Genomic DNA, 18373 nt, shown 5'->3' on the forward strand with positions numbered 1-18373 from the left:
ACTTGACTAATTGTGGATCCATGTCTCTATTGGAGGGAGAATGTATTGAGTTAACGTTAAAGAGCAATACGTTGGGTGTCTTAGATGGAAATAGCAGTAGATAATATAAGCCTATTAAAAGCATGTTTGTCCTTACATACCCAGAAGGAAAAAAAAAATTTAAAGGCAGAATCTTTGGAAAATAATAAATGAGTAAATTATTTCTACCCTAGAGGCTATTGATTCTGAAGCATATACCTCCATGAGTTACAAAGCAGATATTAATCTCAGAATTATTCCCTACTGTTCAGGTCTTTTCCTGACATTTAATGACTACTTCTTTTTGTGAACATACTGCTTTTCTCCTTTTTGCTGTGCTTCACTGATGGCTGAGTACATCTTTCACGGACAGGGAGATGGGGAGAGGGGTAAGAATCTCAGCATAACACCAGGAAATGGGCTTCCAAATGCCAGCTGTGTTCAGTTAATAGTTTACAGTTCTTTTCAATTATGGTTTTCAGTTATGGTTCATATATTCCTGTTTTAATACTAATTATCCATGATAATTCAGTTCCAAATTTTCAATTTCATAAGATTAAAAGAATATAAACATCCTAAAACTTAGAACATAAACACTCTAAAACATAGATATAGTCTTCATTCTGTTTCCACACAATGAATGTAATAGGATGCAATCATTCACGTCTCAGTAACTACGAAATTTTAGTTGTGGAATATGGAAGTAAGAAACTGTCATATGCAATATTTAGGGATTCCAATAATGTTTTAATATTGATGGCATAAAATTCCCAATATTTGCCACTCTTACTAAAGTGGTCTAGCAATTTTTCCCTCTTATGTTATATATTAAGCTACTTAAAAAGCTGGTGACAAGTTATTGGGAAAACTATTGCCAGTATTCCTGTTTGCACTGTGTCCATCAGGTCCTTGAACTATATTTATTAAAAATTATTGTTTCTGAGTTGGCAAATGACTTCAAAGCCTATAGAGCTGTTTTAGACATCAAGGAAAGCTTAGCTCTCCTTTTGTCTCCTCAGTTTTTCTAACATAGCTATTAAATACTAATTTTATTATTCAGTCAACCAGCTTTCATTTATATCAGACAATTTGAATTTGTCCATAAACAAGAAATTCTCTTTGAACATTTATTTGTATTGTCCTGGTACCTACCTTTGTTCAGTAGGCAATTAAAGAATATTTTCTCCTCATGTTCTTTGTTGTTTTAATTACTTTCATTGTCAATAGCATGGTTTAATTCTAATGAAAGACCATTTTTTCCTTTTTTTATCATCCTCTAGCCTCTGTTTAATGCTTTTCAGTCTATTCTAGAAAGGTTGCCCCCTGTAACTCCTTCAAATGAGGTAGAAGCTATCCAAAACCCCTCTTGCCATAGAAAGTGGCCAATGTTTCATGAGACCAGATATCTCTAAGTAATATTGCCTGCCAGGCTACTTGCTACATTCTTCTACCTTTTGGCTTTCTTCACTCTAAAGACAGAAAGTCACCCGAATAGGAGATCACTTGCATGTGCTTATTCTCCAGTACTCTTCTAAATTCCTTTGCGTAATCTGTGATCTCCGAGGTGTTACAGAAGTATTTGATAAATGCAAATATGGATCCTTATTCTCTAAGATTACAAGTTAGTCCAATTCTAGTAATTTCTGATGTCTTCACTTAAAGAAGGCAACACATGTTATCTGCCTCTCTGTGGCAAAGTATAATTTGTGCTGTCAGGAATCCACAGTGAGGTTTATTTGTTGTCTTTGGAGACACAGCTCCAGTGGGAACAGCAGTATTTGTACTGAACTCTGAAATAAAATGGAGAAATAGGCTTATTTCTTAGCTTTTAGGACACATTTTTAGTGTAGTAGAATAATTCTTCCATGGCTTATGATGAAATTTGCTGGGTGGATAATGATATAATTTGAAAGAACACAGTTCTTCAAGTAAAAAATTGTTGATCTATCAATCATCTCTTTAGTGTTTTGTTATCTTTAAACACCATTTTTCAATAGCAACTATCACTTGTGGGGTATGCCATCTTAGATTGTGTGTATGTTTTGATTTAGTGTTTTGATTTCTAACAGTAGTACAGTTCTGCAGTGCATCCCCTGTCTCTTCCCCTTACTGGGTGTCAGTTCAGTTTGCAGAATGAGTTTCATTTGTGTTCAAACTAGGCTTCAGAGGAAATTCATCCAGAAGCTCTACCCTAAGTATTCAGTAAGCACTTTCTAACCTCTAATAGGGATGTAAGGTCTAAACCTGTGATTGGTCACCTGAACAGCTTCAGACTACATTGTATAGTTGGAACACTGGATCAGGGGCCAGACATGACCTAGTCCTGAACAGTATAGACTCTGTAGATGAAGAAGCCTCAGCACAAAGTGCTTTGATTTGCTGAGCTGTTGCTTTTGCTCCAAAATGCTTTCTAATGTAGGCTTAACCTTAGAAACAGAGAAGAAAGTTTTAGCTTCTGTCATCATGCATTCATATTCAGCCCTTCAGTGGTATTTTAGCTTGAGTATATTTTGAGTTTGAGTAATTAAAAATATTGACAAATATACTTGTGCACACCTTTGCTATTGGGGAGCTTCATTTAAGTAGTCCTTGTATCCTGGACAACACAGAAAGAACAGCAATTTCAGAATATACTAATAAAGACTAGAACCCTAGGAAATGGTTATATCATGACAGGCTTCTCTGGGCAGACTAAATATGTGATTTGAAGCAAGAATATTTGCTGTGGAGGTCAATTGGATTTAAAACTAATACTGTCTTTCATTTTTATCAGAAAAGTCTTCAGTCAGGGAAAATACGTAAGTGGTTTTATTTTTTGTCCAATTGAACTGGCTCAAAGACTGTCCTGTTTTTGTCTGTTTTGATCTGTATGATACTAGTTTCCCTATTTTATAGCTTCATGAATACCATGGATGCTACTATTCCTCAGCCCCAAGGACAAACTGAAAAGATGTTAAATTATGAAGTATCTGACCTTGGTACATTTTCTGTACGTGAACAGAAGAGTTAAGACAGTGACAAAGGGTTAGAGGAAGAAGAAATCTAATACTTCTCTAACATAGCAGAATGGCTGTGCAAAGAGGGCTTTTAAGCAATCAAGGCCACGCAAGCTGATTTGCGACTGATAGAATAAATTATGTGCAGATTCTTTCAGATTGTTTGAATTAACTCTAGGGATTTTTTTTAGAGCAACTTTGGTTTAATGAAAACTATTACTAAATCATTAGTCAATGAAAATAGTTATTTAATTTTGTGTGTATGTAAATTATCATATGCATATACCATCATTATTATCCTTTAAATAATATGCCTGTTCAGGATTATATCTGCTTGGTTAAAGTGGTCAAGTTCCTCTTAGTAACTTCTCTGCTTTGCTTGCAGGTTGTATATAAAAATAACGATGTCAGGTTGGAGTTATCTCGACTTGCCAAGCAAGGAGATCCTAAAATGAAGATTCATGGGGTTGTAGCATTTAAATGTGAGAATGTTGCAACATTAGATCCAATCACATTTGAAACACCAGAGTCTTTCATCTCTTTGCCAAAGTGGAATGCCAAGAAAACAGGCTCAATATCATTTGACTTTCGTACAACTGAGCCAAATGGCCTGATTCTTTTCAGTCATGGAAAACCAAGGCACCAAAAAGATGCCAAACACCCACAGATGGTGAAGGTTGACTTTTTTGCCATTGAGATGCTTGATGGCCACCTCTACCTGCTGTTAGACATGGGATCGGGTACTATAAAAATAAAAGCCTTGCAGAAGAAGGTGAATGATGGTGAATGGTACCATGTGGATTTTCAGCGCGATGGACGGTCAGGTAAGCTTCTTTTTTTAATATTCAGGATGTTTTTTTGTGTTGTATCTGAGAGAATACTGGGTATATATTATGTTGCCACCATTAGAGTTGTGCATCATCTGAAAAATAAGGGAAATATAGGAAGTCATTACTGTCAGGTACCAGAATACAATGATTTACAGAGTAAAATATCTTATATTAACATTTATTGGGTAATCAGGTACTTAATCTTGCAAGTAAGTGTGCTGTGTACTTCAAAAACAAACAGTAATCTCCCTCTGTGCTTGCTTACACCAAATAGCTGAAGTGGCAAGTTTCAAGAATAAAAATAAAGCAAAAAAGAATTACTGAAAGTAATCTCCAACATAGGGAATAGTTGGCCCACAGAAACAACCCAGAACTTCCAATCATGTCAGCAGATCTCAGCATAATTAAATGATATGCTAATAAATGGCTGACAACACATATCAGCAGAAATGGAAATAACTGACTTGCCATATTCTGTCAGTATGATTCGTATTCTGTAGTAGTTTACTCAACAAATGATCTCACTGAAAAGGGTAAAAAGAATTCATAAACTCTTCCTAATGCTACTGAAATCTGTTACAGTATAAAATGCATTTAACTAGTGAAACAGCCCTTGTGTTTCAGCTGCATCTGATCATGGGTATATATCTTGACTTCACCAAATAATCAATATCCATTAAATGAAGGAGAAATCTACTCTATGGTATCTTTCCTGTAGTTCATGCCAGGATTTGGGGGTCGGGGGGGAATGTGCTGAGTCTGTAATTCAGTCTATCAAAGAATTTTCCGATTAATATCAGTATCCACTCTGAAGTTTATGTACACTCTGAAATTGAGTGCTGAAAAATGTAAACTCCTCTTCTTTTGGATTTTGTGGATTTTTCCCCACTTTATTCCTTCTGGTGACTCTTTCTTCATGACTTGCATTTATAATTTCTTTCTGAAACTTCACCCAAAAAAAGTTATTGTTTTATGACTTACTTTCTTATTACCAACAAATCAGATTTTAGATCAAGCCGATCTTAGGTGCAGATTTAAATTGAAGATTTCAGCCAAATCCATGCTGAAAGTCAGACCAAATTCAATTGATCAGTCTTCCCTAGGATTATGAAAAATAATGATTTGATTCCTGGGCTGTGCGGCTTCAAATTCTAATTGTAGAGAGTTTGATTTTCTGATTATAATATGTCAGATGCTTATTCACATTTCTTGAGGTTAAAAAACAAACAAAAAACCCAAACAACAAAACACACGACTTCTCAGAATCCTCAATTGTGATTGAATATCCAGTGGTTATATTATTTATACTACAATCTTCATTTCAGGCTTCCTTCTTAAGTGCTGTTTCAGTGATTCATATGAGGCAGTAAATCCTGTAATAATCATGCCTGTGGGACTCCACTGAAAGCAAAGTTTATTCTTACACCCAAAGTCAACAAAACTATAAAGAAAAGAAATAAATGCATAGCAATTGTTTACATTTGAAGATTCATTCTGCACTTTCATTGCTTCACAAAAACTGTAGCTCACAAGTGCCATTAAAAGAGTTTAGGGCATACTTTAATTCTTTAAAACTGTTGATGGACGTCAGCAAGAATGTAGACTAATTTTAGGAAGTAATACACACCTGGTGATCAGGACTGCATATTATTTTTAAGTAGAATTATAAATAGTCAAATATATATGTAAAAGAAAAATTAATCCAGCTGATGAATTGCCTGTGATCAAGACAGGTAAACTTTATTTACCCTGTCGCTCTCGAAAGCTGACCATAGCACCTATTTGCCCTAAAACATTGAACTATTGCCAGGAATAGTTAATAAATATGTAGGCATATGGATTGACAAACTGAATTTTTAGCTGAAATCTGAACAAGACATCAAAGATTTTCTGTGATTTTAATACACACAATAATACTTTACACTAGAAGTACCAGTAACAGTAGCAATGCTGTTATTTTTCTTAATGGGAATATTGGCTGAGTTGTATCTTAGACCATCAGATTTAACCAAGTAAAATGATTGCGTAACGACTGAAATAAACAATGAACTGCATGTTCCTATTTTCTTCTGATTGGAACAGGAAGTACCCATGTGTTATGTTTAGATGATTTCTTCATGATTTATGCATGTTGGTCTATTATGCTTTTTTCCATGAATAATAAAATCCACTTTACTATTCCGGGAAGACTTTTCATTTATTTTCTCTAGCCAAAACCAAACATACTGGAAATCATATGAATATGATCACTTTTCACTTGCTTACCTTCAGAATTTTTGTATAAGCGAATGAATATACCTTGTATAAAAAAAAATTTGGCTTTTCTGAGACTTCCTTGTTGCTGCTGACAAAATACTTCCCAACCTATCAAATATAAAGGAAGAGATTCTCCTGTTAATGAATAAGTAGTTCAAATAACCTGTGATTTTTTTTTTATTTTTAAGTGAAGTTTGGTGTCTTGCAACCTTTTGCTCCTAGCCTTCAAATCCAATGCAGAGTGGTTCCTTCAGATAATAGAAAGCTGTGACATTTCTCAAGGAGCTTTGCTAATTCCGTTGACTTTCATATTAGCTGGATCAGCAAGTACACGATTTATTTTTCATTCTTTGCTCTCTTCCGGACTCTGTCACAGGGAGCATCCACTCTAAACTATTGACTTTGCCATTGCCTGTCTGGGACTGCAGTGAGCGAGATGGAAGGAATGAGAGCACATTTTTAAATTGTACTTATCCAGGCCCTATTCACTAGTAATTCTGCTGATCTCCTCAGATTTTGGGAGATACAAAGAGGGAAGAGATGGTGCCCTTTAATTTCCTTTTGCTGAATGAACTTTTGACCTATTATTCTTGGTTTTTTCACCCAAGAATCCCATCCTGTTGCCTGTAAGACCTGCTCTGAGCGTTTCCTTACCTAAAAAGCAGATCTTCAGTGAGAAGGAACTCCTGAGACCCTATTTCCCAGCGTTAAGTAAAGAAAGATTTCATACCTTCTCCATTGGTCCATCTTTCTTGCTAGGTATGCAACAGAGGAAAGGGGGAACACACATTTTCCAGCAGTCTGTCTTTTTTGCTAGGTATACAGCAGAGGACACAACCTGGTACCAACTGATGTGTCCTGTCACGTGAGCCAAGTTCCCTTCCGGTATTCATGGTTATTCTGAATTCCTGTGAAGGACAGTAGCTTCATAGCTGTTTCACATGTGCCCTTGCGCTTGGCCATGGGCTGTATGCTGTGGTCACCGTCCTCATCACAGCTATTATATTATGCTTTAGCACACAAGATGTACAGTGTATTTAGAATACCTTGCTCTGATTTTTCACCGTTTCTTAATAAGCAAATGTGTTTCACATGCACAAAAAGCAACTAAATAGGCCACATAAGGTAAGCACAGAGATCAGAATAGTTGTAGTAGCTGTAGTTACAATCTTCATATTTGACTGATCAGAATTGAGACAAGGTTTAGAAATAAGTCTTAGTTTCTTATACACAGACTTGTGAAAAAGTAAATTGCTGAGATAATGAATATGATTGGAGAGGCTCATTAATTCATACCTAAGGAAAATGTTTGTCTGTTCTACTCTTAACAGTACTGCCAACTCTGGAGTAAAAGAATTGGAAAAAAACCCCACAAACCCAAACTAAAAAAAAAAACCAGCCATGAAGCAGCTGTAAAGGTCTTTGCTCACAGTGTTTCTTGTAACACAGTACAGTTAGGTTTAATAACTGTTTTCTGAGACTTGAGTATTGTTTAAAATTTTTGTTAAACTCTCTACTATATTCAAGGATAACCTTGCGAGCATTTTTTGACTAAACCACTATTCATCCTTTGGAAATCATCATTACACAGTGAAATCGGAGAGGAAACAGTTTTCTTGTCAACTTCCAATTGTGTATGGCAGTGTAAAACAGAGTGTATAAGAATGTATTCATATGTAGCTAGCATTTAAGGGCTAAGAAGTCACTGGAATTTTGAACTAGAGTTTCAGCTTAAATACCAGAAATTATCTCTAGAATATGTAATTAGAGCTTAACTATAATCAGTATCTCACTGTAGTGCTTTGTTGATATCCATAACAGGCGTTGTTGTTGCGGGTTCTTTTTTTACATGTACACTTCTATATACTCCTTCCCCTATCTTTCGAACCTTTTAAGAACTGCCATATTTACATGTTCCTATTTCAACAAATGTTAATAGTTTATATATTTGAGATCATGGGTTTATATTGCATTTTAAGGAAAATTCTTCCAATGATCCTGTTAGTGTTTTTCATTTATTCATGAGCTCATAGAAAAATTGAGATGGGGTGACCTTGAGAGGTCCTCTATTTTACCCCTCCAGTGAAAGTAGTGATAGTGTACTTGTGTCAGTCTTGACAGATGTTTGCTGAGTTACCTCCAGCAGTGGACACTGTACAACCTCCCCATGTAATCATTCATAAACTGAATATTTCTGTAAGCAAAACAAGCCATTTTGTCTGTAATTCCTTGTTCACAGCAGGCACAAAATATACCACATTTTCTTCCTGTGTCATGGCTCTATACTTTTTATGATTTGAATGCTGTTATGTCAGTCTCCAGTTTTCTTCATAGACTAAGAAACCCCAGCTGCTTCCTATCCTTATGTCATGTTCTGTAGCTATTGACCATTTTTATTGCCGTCTTCTGCAGTCTCCTCAGCTGATCAGCATCTTTCTCAGAGTTCAAGGTAAACCTTATCAATGCTCAGTAAAGTGGTACAACAGGCTTCTCTATACTACCCAACGTATTTCCCATTTTGCTCATACTTATGTTATAGTTGACTTATACTGTTAACTCTTCCTTTGAAGAACTGCCCACTAATGAGTTATCCTTTAAGTCAATAATTCATGCCAAAAATCATAATTTCGTTAGTTTTTCTCAAACTGTTCCTCCAATACATAAAGATGTTTCTGAATGTTTAAATTTCACTTTGCTCTCAGGTGAAATGCTGTAGAATCAGAGCACTCATAGGTCATTATAGGACCCTTAAATTTATGTCCAGTTTCTGGTGATAAGAAATGCTAGCTGGTTTTAGTGTCTGAAGCTAGGTCATGAATTCCCAGACTAAATAAATCACCCCATACCTTCTTGTCTTTCAGTCTTTCACTTTTTCTTCTTTCAGGCTGGACAAACCAACTGCTATCAGCTTTTTCCCATTTCTTTCTTTCTGGTAGAAATACAGACAATATTTCCTACTTTGAGTATTAAAAAACTTTGCAAGGAAGCTGCTTGTTTCCTGGCAGACATTATTGCCTCTGTGTTGCTCTTTTCAAAGAAATAGTATAACTACTCATCTGGTTATGGGTGCTGTTATGCTAGGTAATATGCAAAGATATAACTGAAAGGATGGTTCTTACTACATAGATGTTACAATTTAAGGTTATAGCTTTCTCTTTCCATTGAGAGGCCAATGCTCTTCTGAATTGGTTGCTTCCTCATCATATTCTGTTGTCTTTAGGATATTTTGTAAAACGAGATGTGTCCCATTCTTTTCCCTCTTATCCAATTTGACAATTTCGGTGTGAGAAGGGTTGATGTTATATTATCTTTACAGGGCAAATTATTAACCTTTTCCTGTGCTGGCCACATAAGACACTTGTATGCTCCATTAGCTTCCCTTCTTCCTGCTTCTCTGGAAAGTGATGTCTCTTCACATTCGTAAGTAGAAACATCCAAATGGATTGGAGCACAGTGGTGATTTGACAGAACAATTCCTTTTAATCTGCCTATAATTCCCAGAGAAAGGAGGATTTAAATCCAGCAAAGAGGGTGTGCATTACTGTCCCCGGATTCTGTGGTAGCATCTACCTTTGTCATGAGGTCCAACTTGAGATGGTTTCAGTAGAACTTGAAAACTTTCCCTCAAGAAAGATGACTGGCTTAAAAAAACAAACAAACAAAAAAAAAAACCCAAACCCCACAAACAAACAAACAAAAAAAACCCAGCTAGATGAAACAGCACATTCTACCTCTGTGCCACAGCTCTGGATGCACTGTGAATCCAAAGGTGTTTATAGACCCATTATTTACTTTCTGTAGGCCCATGTTGTATAAGCTTGAGTTCTGCATTTTATTATAGGATATTTCAAAAAAACCCATAATTTTTGATGTATTTTGGAAGTCTTCTTTTATTCCCCCTTATTTTTCTTGGATTTTTTTCACCTGCATTTACAAAGCAATTAATGAGTAAAGTTTGCATTATCTATCAGAGGTACGTAAAATGTAATTTGGATACGAACAACAGTGATGGTTGTATGGCTGCCTGGACATGCTGTTAGAAGTTCAGCCGGAAACTAGGATAATTTGGTAACTGGTAGCATGAAACTCGTGGTGACCAGGCATGGGTTTTCTGCTGTTAGCTAGACTAAAGCCTATTTGTATTATAGCCATAGTTCTTGTTCTAGACAGTCTGCTATATGACATTTTGGTCAAGCTCCTACAGAACAGCTGAGCCAGAGTGAGTTATTAAAGCTTTGAGTCTTATGCAGGTGCTATTTGACTTAGTGTAGCTCTCAACAAAAAGGATTAAATAAAGATAACTTACGGTTGTTTAAGGGTAATACGCACAGTATGTAGGTCAGTTGAAGTGTCATGGATATGTCCAGCAGTAAATTGGAGATAGTCCAGCTGGGTAACAGGGGTTCCATGGCCTTCTAAAACATGAAAAAGATGCATGGAAGAGTTGTTGCTTGTTATGTTTTTCTACCCATAGTCATTAGATGCTATGATTACACTAAGATTTCAGAGGGCTTCTCCCAAGGAGTATGTTATGTGGTGTCATTTCTTGAGGAGGGGAAGGTTCATTTCTTTAAGAAGTTGTTGATATCTATTCACAATAATACTTAAGCTCTCTCCAGAGTAATACTTTGACATACAGAAGAAAATTTTCCTGCTTCAATCTATCACCTAAATATAATTCACAGTCACCAGAGTGTAGTGGTGATCTACAGTTCCCTTTATCATTCACCTTTCTCAGACTTCTGTGCTTGCAAAAATTCCATTTGGAACACCATGTTAATGTTGCAGCTGTACCTGTCTTTTCCTGTGCATTGAAAGCTGTCAAGACTTAGTCGATCTTTTTTTTTAATAGAAATGGAGCCCTAGATGTCTTCTAGCATCATGGATAGCTTGAAAATACAAATGTCTTTGTCCTGCAGAAAACAGCACTGTGCAAATGCATGAGCTTGCGATTGGAGGCTGCAGTTGAGTTAACTTGTGTGAGTGCAAGTGCTGCCTGAACATAGGTTTAAAGCATTTGGTCCTAAATTAGCCTGTACAGCAACAGATGGGAGCAAACAACAATAGCAGTAAGAAATACTGTGAGCACAAGTATGATTTATATTTACAGCATCTTTAATTTTTTTTAAAGGAGAAATGATCTATTGCCTGTAAGCAGTCCTCCTTGATACCTAGGATGCTCTCAGAAAAGTTAGCTGTCTTGGTTTAACAGGTCATTCACAGGTGTCCTTGTTTGAGGCAGTTGATTAATGAAATCAAACCTCAAAAAGTTTGTGCTTGTATGCCTAAGGTCAAATCTATAGCAAGTGTTCCATATGAGTGCCAAGTTTTGCTTCAAGAATCTGAGCAGCAACACAAATATTAAGAGTTAGCAAAATATAACAGTCTTATCAGTTTTAAACAGGTGGAGGTTTGGAAGAAAAAGGATCTTGGTTCAACATGCCTATTTCTTACAGTTAAGACTGGAAGTTCATTTTACATCTATGTCATTATTCAACTGACACAGAAAACATTTCTGATAATACTAAAAGTGAAAACTGACCACACCCTCAAATATTCTTTAAACAAGCTCATAAAGATACACAAACCCTCTGCAAATCTTTGTTTTATCTTTTTAGATCTCTTTTGATAGTAGGGAGACTGTAGTAGTATCCAGCCCCTCTAAAATCCATACATCTCAAGTCTCACATGGGAGTTGGATCTCCTGAGATCTCTACACCAAAGAGCTTTTACTAAAGGTCCAAACTGTTTAGGTATTCATTCTGTCCATGTTATTGAAGTTAACCTATCTAACCAACAAAAGAACAAACAAAATATGTAGCTCCCACAGGACTCCATTGCTAGAAGAGAAGCCTAAATTTTAGGATGTATCCAAGTAAGAGAATGATCTTTTTCTGACCTGCTTCTGTTTGCTTAAAACTCACATTTTAGTATTTATGGTATAAAAATTCTGAATTTCTTATTCTCATGCACCACTCCCACCACAGTAGAAGTATTTTTGATAATCAGTGTTACCTTCTGGAATCTGTGTCATGCTGACCATGGAAATAGTGAATCATGTTAGGTTTATGTATATATGTATGTCGTGGTTTAACCCCAGTCAGCAACTAAGCACCATGCAACCGTTTCCCCCTCCCCCTCCCAGTGGGGTGAGGAGGAGGAAAGGAAAGGAAAAAAAGTAAAACTCGTGGGTTGAGATAAGAACAGTTTAAGAACTAAAGTAAAATATAATACTAACAATAGTAATAATGAAATATAATAATAATAGTAATGAAAAGGAATACAGCAAAAAAAGGAAGGGGGGGGGGGGGGAACCAGTGATGCACGATGCAATTGTTCACCACCCACTGACCAATGCCCAGTTAGTTCCTGAGCCGCGATCCACGCCTCCTGGCCAACTCCCCCCTGTTTATATACTGGGTATGATGTTCCATGGTATGGAATACCCCTTTGGCTAGTTCAGGTCAGCTGCCCCGGCTATGCTCCCTCCCAGCTTCTTGCACACCTGCTTGCTGGCAGAGCATGGGAAACTGAAAAGTCCTTGGCTTAAGATAAGCGCTACTTAGCAACAACTAAAACATCAGAGTGTTATCAACATTATTCTTACACTAAATCCAAAACACAGCACTGTACCAGCTACTAAAAAGAAAGTTAACTCTGTCCCAACTGAAACCAGGACAATGTATGATAAATACATTGTGGTAAATATGATTCTTCAGTGTCTTGTCACCATTAATACATTTTTAATAGTGTGTCCAGCGGATAACAACGTTGCATAATGTGGCTCGTACATTATAATAGTCTGGTGACCTCTATAATGTTTTGATTTCATATTTTGCTTGCTTTTGCACCTATATAGAATGGTAAGGAGTCACTTCTGTGAAGATCTACGTGAAGATTTTTTTAAGTGATTTTACTTAGTAGATAAAATTAAATTTGCTTGACATAAGTGTGTTCTGTGACTCCATGTACTAAACCTGATTTTCTGCCTATTCAAATTGTAAAAATTGGATACCTCATTACTTTTGAAAAGTGCAACAAAAGAGGGTATTTACAGTTTATCACAGTTTCTTTGTTCAGACACTTTGTAGAAACAGAACTTTATTTTAGGCTTAATTTTTTTTGTTTAATTTTTAAACTTAAATGGAAAAGATACTTCTGATTTCCTGAGTTTCTATATACATCCTCTCTTGCTCTCTTTGTAACATGCACACATTTTGAGGTAAGTGTCAGAGGCATCGATTTTTCCCTCTAGGAGCACATCACTATCTTAATGATTGCCTGTCTAGCCGCTGATGAGAGTATTTTCCTTCTGCACTTAAAGAAACAAGTCTTATCCAAAGCCCACTGAAAGTGGTGAGAGTCATTTAAAATACTGTGTCTTTGAATACAAACCAAAGACAGATTTGCCTCCCAGGTTGCAACCTATCAATGCAACCTCAGCCTTAATGCTTTGAAGCACATATGAGGGAGTGAAAAGATTTTTTTTGTTGTTGTTGCACAAGCAAGGTATTTCTGAAAATAACTCTGAAATGCATTCCCCCTACCCCTACAAGATTTGTGAGATGATTTTGACTTTTTTTATATTATGACCATGCAGTATTGTGCATAAATGTTTTTACATCGTTCACTTCCTGACAGTACTACATTGTAATTAAAATAATGAAGTATATCTATTATTGTATAGCTGTACAAATAGAATACCTATGTTTCATTTATAGATATTTGCCAGGAGCTGATGTGACTTGTAGATTAATGAGTAAAACAGCAGTACCAAAATCTTTTAAATGTCTTGAAAACAATGCATTTTGTTGTCTTTTCTTCTCAGGGACCATATCTGTGAACACATTACGTACACCATATACTGCACCAGGGGAAAGTGAAATCCTTGACTTGGATGATGACTTGTACCTTGGAGGCTTACCAGAAAATAAAGCAGGCCTCGTCTTCCCAACAGAGGTGTGGACAGCACTTCTCAATTATGGATACGTCGGCTGCATTAGAGATTTATTTATTGATGGTCAAAGCAAAGATATTCGACAGATGGCTGAAATTCAAAGTACAGCTGGAGTAAAACCCTCATGCTCAAGAGAAACTGCAAAACCTTGCCTTAGCAACCCCTGTAAAAACAATGGTGTGTGCAGGGATGGGTGGAACAGATATGTTTGTGATTGCTCTGGTACGGGGTACCTTGGCAGATCATGCGAAAGAGGTAGGTTCCATGAGATGGCTGCATTTCTATTTTATAGAATCCTGCACAATGATTAAATATAGTAAAATAACATTAACTCTCCTGAGGCATAAAAAGTGTCCTTGATTTCACTTGATATGAGATGGAGCCCTGCTCTAGACTGAAAGAAGTAACTCTAGAGGAAAGATCTTAGGGGAATTTCTAAGATGCATGAAGAAGTATTAGTTGACTATGACAGAGAGTCAGTACTGCTAAGTGTCTCTTAAAATGTCTCCTTTTGTGTCTCATCATATGTTGCTGAGTTCTGAAAAGCTTTGTGAAAGTAATTTCAATTATTATTGCGTAACTAAACACTCACATTCCAATTCCAAACTGAGGTCTTGTTCTCTGCCTATTTATGTCAATACCACTGTGTAATTAAATTTACTTTTGAATTCCACAGTATCACTTAAATCAATGGCCAGAACTTCAGCCATGAGTCAAAGCAAAAGATTCAATGTAGGAATCTATATTTCTTACTTAACTTTTTTTTTAAAGTTCCTAGTACCCAAGGAAACAGTTTCTACTTATCTTAAATCACTGAGTATCTCTCTTGCCTAGAAAAGGTAGGTGTAAAGTTGACACACTCCGTTTATTTAATTGAAAAGGTGGATAGCAGCAAGGAAGACAGATGTTGAAGTTAGTTTATAGGAAGAAAACTCTGTAATTTATTTAAAATTACAGAGTACGCTAATAAAAGATTTTAATCTAAGTAGGAAAACAATAAAAAACATATTAATATTTTAGCTGTTTATTTTTATTCTCATTGGAATAGTAAATGTTTCAGTGCCAGAAGCTGTATTTTTTCATCTCACAATTGACACAGTACAGTTTCTCTTCAAGCAGAAATCTAAACCTAAAGCTTATTGGCTGAGAACATAAGTCCTTTCCATCTAGTTTGATTCATTTTTCTAGTTGGTAAAATGAAACAAAAACATGTTCTTTAAAAATAACAACCTGATGAATGTTTTAAGTTGTATGTAAATAGACATGTGCATTTATGTAGAATTAATATCATCGTATTATTAGCATTTGCAAGTAGGTTCTCAGTTTCTTCTGGTTTTTCTGTCTTATTTTTTGAATATACATGCCTGTGGCTCATGGCCACTTATTCTGAGATCTCCAGATTGTTCTGTTACTGGTGGAGTGAAGCTGGCAGAGGGCATAACCGAGCTGTCTGTTGCATTACAAAAGCCTTCAGTTAAACGTGTCTGGTATACCACCCTGTGGCAAAATTCTGCTATTACATATGGCAGAAGTAAAAATAGGATTTGCATTTTTTTCAACTTGAGAGCTAGGAAACATGCGTTAGAGACAAAAACGCATGCAGATCTGCAAAGAACTTAAAAGCAGGCTTCATCACAGCAATTTCTTATAACTATATTTGACAGGTAGCAATATTTTGTAAAGAAACTTTCATCTTTTTTATTTCGCATACTTTATTTTCAACCGTCTTCCAATATAGAGCTTGATTTTTCCCAGTGCATTCCCCTAGTGGGAACGGTCATACTATGGTGGTGGTGTTGGCTTCTCTACAATGGTATTTGGTTCTTGTCCAACAGAAATGTTTGGCAGTTCAGACAGTACGGGTTCATTTCCTCCTCTCAGGTTTCCCTCTCCAGAGGAAACTACACGGAAAGCAGATCTCTTTCCAGTAATATTCACATCCCAAATGATCATGCATTAATAAGATTATAGCTTTTGGGATTCTGAAAGCGACATGTTGGCATCCTACCACACAAAGTTGTTATAACTACTACCCATGTGCAGTAACTGATAAACTTTTGTATTTGGTGACATAAGCAACACAATTATAATTGTTCAAACTAATTTAAATAAAAAAAGGAACATGTTCATTTCAACAAACAATACAGTTTCACAAAGAAAAGAAAGCATTAGAATAAAATATGGGAGATTAAACAACTAAAATATTTAACTTTAAGTGATTTGAGGTATCTTCAGTAAACAAAAGCATGTAGCTACTTTTTAGTATCATCATTTATTTTTCATGCTATATCCCCTAAAATAGGAGTACTAACATCCATACGTGGCTGTATCATGTACAATACAGTATCTGAAATAATTTTGGTCAGCTTATCAGCACACAAAAAATGTGGAACACAACTCAGTTCTATTTTAATTTTAGTATACTTATAATTAATATTTTCTATATCCATGTGCTTTTTATCCTGTTGCAAGTTATTCTTGATTTTCTTCTTGATTTTCAGTAAGGTTAAACATCAGTATAATCTGTCTAATGGCTTTAGTAGATTACGGAAATTACAGCAGATGGACAGACAGATGTCACAGCAATATAATTTGGCTTCCTATCTTACTTTGATTGTGGATCACAATATGTGACGGCCTCTTGGCAAAGCCTTTTGCAGGTATATACTTTTGACTGGATGGCTAGCAACAACGCACAAGAGTAAATTCATCAGTGATAAAAAAAGTAGGCATGCAAAGAAAGTTTTATCAAAGTGACATTTCTGAGGAGAAAATATATTTAAATTAGAGTGTGTGTATAGATATCCACATTGTGCATGCACACACACCTGCGTACACACATATACATTAAATAAAGAAATATAGCTTTCATTCCTTGCATTATCTGTTGATGCTTTAAAATTTTTAAAAAAGGAAAATATAGGTGATATGATGATATATGGTATGAAGAATCATGTGTTCAAAATATTATAGTAATTCCATCTCTGACTTAAATTAACTAATTGGTCCTGTGTGTTAAAGTTCTAGCACCTTTGCAGTGTGGCTTAGGACCTCAGTCCTGAAATAATACCAATGTAGAAATCGGGGGCAATCTTTTCGACTTCTATTCACGTATTATCTAGTAACTAATGGCATATCAAGAATTGTTTCCATCAGATTGACGGAAAGGTTCCTTGCGATTCCCCAAGGCTGAAGCTTTGGGCCCAGATGAACTGAAGTAGCTGTCATAGAAAACACGGAAACAGTGCTTAGCTGAGTGTACGCCTGTGAACAGAACAAAAACTAAAAGTTTGAATTTGAATCAGTAGCCATCGATATCCCTGAATACTCACACAATTTATAGGAGTAAAATCATATATATCAGTGAGTGTTTTGAGGGATATTGTTGCTCTGCTTATAAATAAATAAAACGGGGCCAGAGAGCAAACCTGAATACTTTGATTACTGATGATCCAGATTGTTTACATACTTCCTGGCATGGCTCTGGACTGTATCATCTGTAACTTTCTGGGCAAAGTTTGTGTGTGATTTCACATACAGCAGACACAGAGGGTGATTTCATGCTTTAAAAACAGCGCTCTGGGCTGCAACACAGTCCTCATATTATTGAGACACTTTGAAACTAAAAAAGCAGGGAAAAAAATCAGTGATTCTGACTTCGAAACTTTAAAGGCACCACAAAGGATCCAGAGGAAATGATCCTGTTTTATTTAATAACGTACATGCAGTAAGCATCTGTACTTAACAAGCATCATGTTGTTAAAAACAACACAAACTTGACTGCAAAACTTACGAGGAAGGCCACTGAAATTCAAATGCCTAGTCCATACTTCTTTCACTTTAATTTAAATAAGCTGTGAATTGAAGAATAGCATCTATTCGGAAAATTCTCTTTCTCCCCATAAATATCTGGCTGAGCATTTCTGAGGGTAGAAACAGGTGTAGGAAAGCTTCCAGAAGAGTAGGTGCCTCAGTCTCTTCAGCAAGTTAGGTAATCCCAGCCCAAGTGAAAATTAAGGTCCTGAATTTCCTCTCATATCAGTACTAGTCTGTGCATCCTTGGTGACAGGCACAGAGCTGATTGAAGTAGTATATATATAGGAAGGAAGAGTATCCAGCCCTGGAGATTTTAATCAGAAACAAATTGAAGAAAAAAAACGGAGAGGGGAACTGAACCCTTCAGTGGTTTTTTTTGGTTTTTGGTTCATTTGGGTGTTTGGTTTGGCTGGTTGGTTTTTAGCACAGAAGCAGCAAGGGTTTTTAATTGTCAGGTTTATAAAAATATCAAAGAAAGAATGTATAAAATAATTTCTATC

General features: G+C 36.0%; 1 protein-coding gene across 23 annotated transcripts in view; it reads left to right on the plus strand.

The window, feature by feature from the left end:
• Positions 1-18373, plus strand: part of NRXN1 (neurexin 1) — a 729374-nt gene that overhangs the window by 296929 nt on the left and 414072 nt on the right. For all 23 annotated transcript variants that reach the window (XM_050893180.1, XM_050893184.1, XM_050893185.1 and 20 more), the window contains 2 exons: positions 3400-3838; positions 13929-14312. In XM_050893180.1, coding sequence (XP_050749137.1) covers positions 3400-3838; positions 13929-14312 — 823 coding nt within the window. The remainder of the gene's footprint in view (positions 1-3399; positions 3839-13928; positions 14313-18373) is intronic.

This window comes from Gymnogyps californianus, chromosome 3, assembly GCF_018139145.2.
Source record: "Gymnogyps californianus isolate 813 chromosome 3, ASM1813914v2, whole genome shotgun sequence".
NCBI lineage: Eukaryota > Metazoa > Chordata > Aves > Accipitriformes > Cathartidae > Gymnogyps > Gymnogyps californianus.